Genomic DNA, 8,653 nt, shown 5'->3' with positions numbered 1-8,653 from the left:
TTTTTGAAATAGTTATCTTGTTTGTTCCCGGGCAAATATCCGAGTGGGCAAACCACGTTTTTAATCACGTAATTTTTAACACGTAATTTTTAACACGTAATAAAATTTGTAACAGTTTTATAAAATCTCATAACTAGTTATAGATGGCTAGCCATTACAAATAGGCATAATGCTGATTTTTGTTGTTGTGTTGTTTTTGGGTCGAATTATCCGGCAACTTCGATGTTTTGGTTGGCACCCAGAATACTTCACTTCCTTACTAACACAGCCTGCGTCTGCACTGGATAGGTTTCAGTGGAGTTTTCGGACCAAGCAACAAGTTAGACACCACCTGTAACATCGAAAAAGGCCAGGTGGTGGTAATCATGCGAATAATAGCGCGCCTTCTATTTGTGGCCCAATGATGTACAATGCAGGTGGATCTTATACTTTGTGCGTTATACGGTGCGATAAATGTAAATTGGGAATAGCTTGACGTCTCCGATGGTGACACTGGTTGGATATACTTTGGGTGCCAAATAAGGTGTCGCGGGTGCCGGATAACTTGACCCTTTTTTTGACCGATCGTAGCGATTATACAATTTATGTTGATGGTAGCGGCTGTCCGACATGATAAGCGAACCAGGCGAAATTATCGGCATTATCAAGGCTTTTCTCCTCGTTAAGTCTATATTTATAAGAAAGAAATAAGTAATTTTTCTTTAAATGTTACAAAGCAAAACGCCTAATAATACTTACGCCACTGAAGCAGCATCCCCATATGCATGATCATCGGTCCCTCTAACTATTATATTTTGATTCAAGGTTAATATTGCTTGTTGATAGGTAGGTTTATAAAATCGCACTTGTTAGTTCCCTATGGGGTTCACTTACTGCAGCTAAGATGTGAAAGCTCATGTATAAGAGTACGGGCTGCGGCGCCGGTATCGTATAAGAAAAAATGAGGGCATAGAAAAACTGTCTCTTCCGAAGGATTTGTATAAGCACCAGAGGTTTCACAAATTCCTTCTTCAGGGTGGCATTCGAAAGCGACACCCTCCTCAGGCTCTTTTTCTGTTATCTTGCATGCCTTTCCAATCTCCTGGTAAGTTTCTGTGAGTTTCCAAATCAGGTGAGAATTCCCAGTTTTAAAGTATTCTATCCGTGTGGTATCGTCAGTTGCAACGACTTGCGAAGCTTTCCAGGCCCATTTATAACATCTAAAAACATTAAAAAAGGTTAGTAAATATAGAATCATCTTGTTATCTGGGAATATTACCATACTCTTCAATGGCTTTGGTTATAAATTCGTTTTGTTCATCGGTGCATTTCGTAATACGACTTCGTTTAAAAATATTCGGACTACCGTTGCCAGCTTCTATAACCCCAGCAGTACTAATAACTGAGGAATTTTCCGTTTTTTTAAGAAGTGGTTGAGCAAAACCAGCTAATGCGGCGCAAACGAAGTTTGCGATAAGTAAATAACGCATGATAAAAATCGCGGGGGGTGGGGGTGGTTGAACTTAAATAGCATAAAATTAATAGTAATTGTAACTAGATCGCTCTCTTCAATAGCAGAAAACCATAAACATTACATTTTACAATTATTTGGCTTTTAACGCCTTGGTTTATATAGAGAACAACCTGTCATTTAACTCCTGAAAGTAAACTTTTTAGGTTTACTAACTCGCACTACGGGACCAGGTGAACGCCCACATACCGACATATTAGATTAAGCATTTGCCATTTCCATTAATCATGCCAGCTAAAATATCCAAATATGTTTTCTCCATTAAAAGTTTTACCAAAATTAGCAACGCTTTTAAAGCCCGTATTACTCAATAATAAGGCAAATGGAAGAAAGTCACTTTAACCATTATAGTGTAAAGTTGACTTTTGGTATAGCTCCGTGCAATTACTTCCAAAATTACTTTTATTAATTTGCGTTCCTTATGCAACTTATATTATTTCTTAGTCATTGCAGCGAGCAAACAATTCCTATTATCATGGAATGTAAATCCTAACAATGCAACCTTCCTGCTGCTCAAACGACATAAACGATGCGTCTGTGGACCACCCCCTCAAGCTCGTGTAACACCACGGCCAGACAGAGAGGGGCCACCACTCCAGCCTCGGGAAAGCCAACATGCAGCCACGTAACTGCAAACTGGCCCCCAGTGGCATCAGCCTAGTAACAAGTCAATCTCTTCCCGATGATTTTTCTCCCACCCGTCCTTCTCAATTTGTCCGATTCATCGGCGGTAAGCGACCACATCTCCTCTCCACACGACTCAGAGAGGACGCCATAGTGTTCAGAGTAGGTCGTGTCATCGGTGTCCAGCTCCCGCTTTCGGCAAATGGCCACAAAGTCAACTTCGACCTTGTCGGCGTCCTCATCGTCAAAGATGGGGAAGGCCTCGTGGTCGGATTCTTGCTGTAGGTGGAGCGATCCGAGTTGGCTTCCATCAACGCATATCCCATAAATATACTAATAAACGTCATCATGCATCCGCTTCACCACTTGTAAGCGGCCTTTGTTCGTCCTGCACGAAATGTAGGGCGTTTGGGGTGGACTGGACGGCCGGCATCCCTTGGTGCCCAGTGGCAAGGGAGCCCAATATTCCTTCCCAGGGAGGTCTGGATGTGTGAAGATTTACATACCCAAGCCTTCCGGTGGGAGTTTAAATTTGATATAGCACTTGTCCAGAAAATGCTTGGATGCGTCGAACTCCTCCCTCACCCAACCTTGCCTTCGCCACACGTCTTCCTCATTTATCCTTTCGGCCATGGCATGCCAGTTCGAACGTATCGCCCGCCTTTCAGGGTGGCAAGGGGTTGCATGCGTATACCATTGGGTTACTGGGATTACCCGGGACGTCCTCCGCCACAACGTGAAGACCTCCGTAGGTACGGTGTTCAAGCCAAAAGACTGGAGGCTGAGCCACGACCACGTGGGCAGGGCCGACGTTAGGCCAAACACGTACGTTTTGGCTTTGCCAGAGCTTTTCCACGGTTTGGAGAGGTTTAAAAAGTCCGAATCTCACATTATTGCGGCGTCGAAGCAGATCTCTGGGGGCCGGTAGAGTAAGCCGTCCGGAAAGTATCGTCCAAACAGTGACAGCATCCCGAGGATGGACGGAAGCGCGTCCTCGGGGTATGTAAGGTTACTGTGTCTTTTCTTTGATTTGTTCAGCTATCAATGTGTTTGTTGGTGTACATATGCGGCATGTTAAAACCTACACGTATTTGGAAAGCAAGCTACCCAGGGAGTCAAGATTATGTTCCCGTAGAAGAAGGCGCCTGAGGCTGATATTGGGAATGTTGACATTGCAGTCTGGTGACGGAGGACCGACGAGATCCTCGGAGCTCCGGCCCTGTGAGCAGCTCCAAAAGGCCTGAAAACCGTTGAAGATAAGCTTCCTCTGGGACAAGGAGAACTCCTGGCAAGTCCATCCGCTCAAAATAAGGATTGCAGCCGCTCAGCATTTTGTTCGAGGGGCTTCTGGCGAAGGATAACCCGTTGGTCACAGGTGATAGCCGATACCAAAGGCAGGCAACGATCCCTGATCGAAACACCGCCGCGGCGATATAACACGGAGGCCCAACATACCCTTTGAGGCGTCCTCATCGGCCGCCACTATGGTAAACTTGGCGCTGGCATAAATAGGCCCCATAAGACGCAGCTGCTCGGCACCATGCACCTCGTCGTCTTACAAAATACAAAGGGCGTCGACCCAAAGGTAACGCTCGCCGAGGGCCCGGACAATCCCGATGGCGTGGTGGACGGTAGGAGATAAATGCAGTTTGTTCAAAGCGCCTGTCAGCTCAAGGTTCTGGATATGTCTAAGGCCTGCCAAAGCCCGAAAAGCTTGGGGGCCCGGCCCGGCCCATTGACCCATGGGACTGGGATGGGGGCCCGTAAGGGCCCATGGGTTTTCTTGGCGGGTTAATGGGGGCCCGCGGGCTCGCGGGCTTGGCCCGAATTAGGTAACCCGCGGGTTTTATACAAATTTAAAATTTACGAAAAAATTATTGGAAAAAATAAAATATTTATATATTTAATTAAATAAAATAACGCAAATTTTAAAAAATTATAATTATTTTTTATAATTATTTTATATTATATTAAATTATTAAATTAAAATAAAACCTATTATTATTTTTTTTAAATATAATAATAAATTAATTTTTTTTTTATTTTGGTCGGATTTGGCGTTATTATTAAAAGAATTTTTATTCTTATTAAAAAAAATTTTAACGATATAAAAAATAAAATTAAATAATTTAGGCGGCGAAATATTTAATTCGTTTTTTTTTTAAACCGGAGGTAAATTTTTAACCGAAAATTTAAAATTAAATTTGGAAATTTTTTCCGGGGTAATACGTTATCCAATAATAAAAATTTTGCCATTTATTTTTCCGTTTATTCGCGAATATCGCGTAATAAAAAATTATAATAATTTTTAACTAAAAAGTTTATTTATATTAAAACGGGCGGTTTATTTTTTTTTTTTTTGGGTTTGGGGCCATTTATAACGGATATAACGTTATAAAATATAAATTTAAATTATATATTAACGTACGGGTATGTCCAATTATTTATAATATTAAAAATAAATTTAACGAGGTTTATATTTTTAATTTGAATAATAATACGGCGAATATATATGGCGTAAAAATTGGAAATTATTTTTATATTAAAATGGTTATAATGTAAAAAAATAAAAAAATTTACCAATAAAAAAATTGGTAAAAAACGTTTTAATGGTTTTTTGTAAAACCGCGATAATAAACGTAAAAAATTTACAATTAGGTAAATATTTGTGGGTAATTTTTCGGACCAAACGTTAAAAAGGTATTTTGGGGATAATTAAATCGAAAATTCGCTATATTTTTCGAATTTTCCGCAAAATAATAATTAAAATAAAATTAAATTAATAAATTAAATATATAATAGGAAAATAAAAATATATTACCGGGTTTAAAACGTATATTTTTACGTTTTTTAATAATATTTCCTTTATTCGCGGTTTTAAAAAATATTTTGGGCGTTTTACCCGTATAAAATTTACGTATTATTTTTATTTTAAAAATTTTACAAAACGTTTTAACGGAGGTAAAATATAAAAAAAAAATATTATAATTAATTAAAATTAAATAATAAAATTATTATAAAGGATAATTACCAATTAAACGATTTAAATTGGTAATAATTGGGGTTAAATAAATAGTCGGGTAAAAAACCGAAAATTATTACGCAATTATTAAAAAAAAAAGTAAAAATTATAGGGGAACGAAATTAAACCCGATTAAAATTAGCGTGAAAATTTTTTTAAGCAATAACGCTTTTTTAATTGGATAAAATACGGGGTGGGTATAAGGTTAACCCAATTAAAAAAGCACCGTTTGTAAAAAAATTTCCGAATTTTAAAATTTAATTACAATAATAAAAATTTTAAATTTTTACAAATTTTATAATTTTATAATTCGATCGCGGTTTTGTTTTATATTGGAAAAATTATTATTTACAAAAATAAATATCGCTAATAAATATGGGTAAAAACCTGCATTTTCTACAATGGTTTTAATTATAATTAAAAATTAACCAAAAATAATACCCAAACGTAAATTAAATAATAATATCGGTCGTAAAATTTAAAATTTACGAAACCGCAATAAAAAATTTAAAAAATAAATAAATAATGGCGATAAAGTTAAATTATTTGTAAACCGCGCGCGTAAGCGATTTAATATAATATTATCGCGGTAAAAATCGAAATTACGCGTTAATTATAAATATATAATGTCGATTAAATTTAAATAAAAATAAATGGAAAATAAATTTAAAATAAAATTTATTGTTAAAAAATAAATAATTATTCCATATAATTATTTAAAATAATAAAATTATAATAACTATTTTCTATAATTATTTAAAAAACGTTAAAATTAATATTGGAAAGATTTACAATCCAAATTTGGTTTAAAAATACGTACCCCCGTCCCAATTTATAACAAATATTGGGAAAATGTGGACAATTTTAACGATTTGGAAAATATTTTCGAAATTTATTTTTAAATCCCCATTAAAAAAACTGAAAAAACAATATTTAAATAGGAAAAAATAATTATTATTTTATTATTATAATAAATTAATTATTAAAATAAAATAAATAAATTCGTCCGCCAAATTTTTTACAATTTCTTTAAAGGCGTTTCGCCTACCAATATTATAAAAATTGGTAAAATAATACGCCAAATTTGCCATAAAATTACCTATTTTGGTAATATATTAACGCTTTTCCAAAAGAAAATGGCTAAATTAGTAAATAATTAATAATTATATAAAATGGTTATTGTTTTTTTTAATTAATAATATTAAATAATATATAGTTCCGTTTATTATATTATATATCGGTATTGGTATTTTTTAATTACGTATTTGGTTACCAAAATATATTATTAGGCAAAAGATATTGCGGTTTATAATTATAATATAAACCAAATATACCAAATATTCGAAAATAAAATAAAATAAATATTCCCCAAATTAAAAATTATAATATTAAATTTAATAATTATAATATAAAACGGTTTATTTTACGTTTATTTAATTTTTTACCTTTATTAAGGGAATTTTATTGCGCGTTTTTATTTGTTATAACGTGCCCAAATTTTTAATTGTAAATTATATTTATATTATAAATACCGCCAAATTCCGCGCGTAAAAATTATATAGGGTATTTAATCGTAAAACCCTTATACGCCGTATTTGGGCCAAATAAACGTTTTATAAAATATATATAAATATATTTAATAAATTAATTGGAATAATTTACCGAATGGTTATTTAGGAAAATATCCAGGGATAGGTTATATTTCCATTTATTACCGCCGATTGGGTTAAAATGCCCGATTTTGGCGAAGTAATAAATAAAAAGATAAAAGGGTTATAAATATTGGTTATAAAACCTGTTTATAATAAGGTATTTAAGGAATTTGAAGGAGATTTTTTGTTTATAATGTAAAATTATACCCAAATACGGTTATAATAAATAATTACGGGATTTCTTTATATTTTAAAATTAAAATATGGAAAATTAAATTATAATAATTATTAAAATTAATATAATATAATTTTAACGGTAAAAAGGGTTTTTATTTTCCAACCTTTTTTAAAATTAATAAAAAAAATTAAAATTAAAAGTTTTTTTTATTTATAATTTTGCGTTAAATAAATTAATATATTTTAACCAATTTAAATAAATAAAATAAATAAAACGAATATAATTTAAATAAATAAAAAAATAAATAGTGTTACGATTAAGGTATCGGGGTAACCTATTTTTATGGTAAAATATAGTGGGTTAAAGCAATTAAGCGTTTAATTGGGTAATTGGGTATTTTTAATAACTGGGGTAAAATTATAATCGGTTTTAAATAAATATTAAGGTTAACTAAAATTTAATTACTGCTAAACAATCTTAAAATCGAATTTATTTATATAGTAATAAACGTATTTTATATAAACTATATTCCAAATGTAATTTTTTTTAAAAGGTTTTTAATCTCAAAAACTCTTTAGGGTTTTCGGAAATTAGGTTGTAATTTTTAAAATCATCCCTTATCCGTTTAAAATTAATTATTTTAATAATTACGTATTATTACGTAATTTTATTTTTACGTAATCCTTATTTTGCCGGTCGGTAATTTTTTTGGGCGAATGTCGTTAAAAGGGGTACGACCCCACCTGGCCTCCCTAATACCGGCCTAACCTTTTGGTCGTAATATTAGGTTTTTTCTCCTTTGGCCAAATCCTTTTGGCTTTAAATAATATATATTCTTTTAATATTTATTTCGGGTTTTGTTCCTTTTTTATTAACTTTTTCGCGTTATATTTAATCGCGTAATTAAATCGAAATTGGGCCGTTCGTCGACGGAACGCCGTTTTGCCCTTTTTTTTTTTTACTTTTATCGACGGTAAAAATGGCTGTTTATTTTGCTTATAAATCGAAAAAAATACCCAAATATGCGGTTTTTCCTCAAAATTCCTTTCGGCATGTTAAATATTTACGGTTAAACCGTTCGGAATACGATATCCTTAGAATTTCGCCTATTTAATTTCGCAAAATTGGTTAATAATATACTAAATTGGAAAAAAAATTAAAGGCTGCGGAAAAAATTCGTCGTCGGGCGGACGAAAAAATTCGTTTGGCCGATACGAAAATCGAACGTTTTCGCAAATAAAAAAAATATAGTTTGAAAAAATAATGCGAATTATATTTCGCGGAATTAATAATTTAAAGGAATTGGAACGGGTAAAACGTAAAAAGGTAAAACAGGAAAAATGGCGGCGGTTAGCCGAAATTTTTTTTAAAATATCCCTAAAATCGCTTTTTCCGAATTTCAATTTTATTTAAAATTCGATTTTCCCAATGGGTTTTTTAAATCCTTCGCTATTAAATAAAATAAATATTTTTACGTAATATTTAATTAATAAATCCGTCCTGGTTATATATTTTGGTTCGTAATATATATTAATTATTTTGCTCGTAAATTTATCGGATGGTATTATTTCGAATTCTAATCGGTCCTTAATTTTGGAAAATGGTAAATAATATTTTTTTAAATCGTTCTTTTTTTTTTAATTAATTTATTCGCAAATCCAACTCCT

The 8,653-nt window shown here is 32.8% G+C and overlaps 1 protein-coding gene across 1 annotated transcript; it reads left to right on the top strand.

Annotated features, from left to right (window-relative positions):
- Positions 1-2,125: 2,125 nt before the first annotated feature.
- PgNI_05125 (uncharacterized protein) lies at positions 2,126-2,628 on the top strand (the record flags this gene model as incomplete). The annotated part of the gene is made up of 2 exons (XM_031125163.1): positions 2,126-2,415; positions 2,538-2,628. The coding sequence occupies 2 exons, from the start codon at positions 2,126-2,128 to the stop codon at positions 2,626-2,628; spliced, it is 381 nt and encodes a 126-aa protein (XP_030983226.1).
- Between the last annotated feature and the right edge of the window lie 6,025 nt (positions 2,629-8,653).

This window comes from Pyricularia grisea, chromosome I (genome assembly GCF_004355905.1).
Source record: "Pyricularia grisea strain NI907 chromosome I, whole genome shotgun sequence".
Classification (NCBI taxonomy): Eukaryota; Fungi; Ascomycota; class Sordariomycetes; order Magnaporthales; family Pyriculariaceae; genus Pyricularia; species Pyricularia grisea.
Note: the sequence above shows the minus strand (reverse complement) of the source record. Positions and strands in the feature narration are given on the sequence as shown.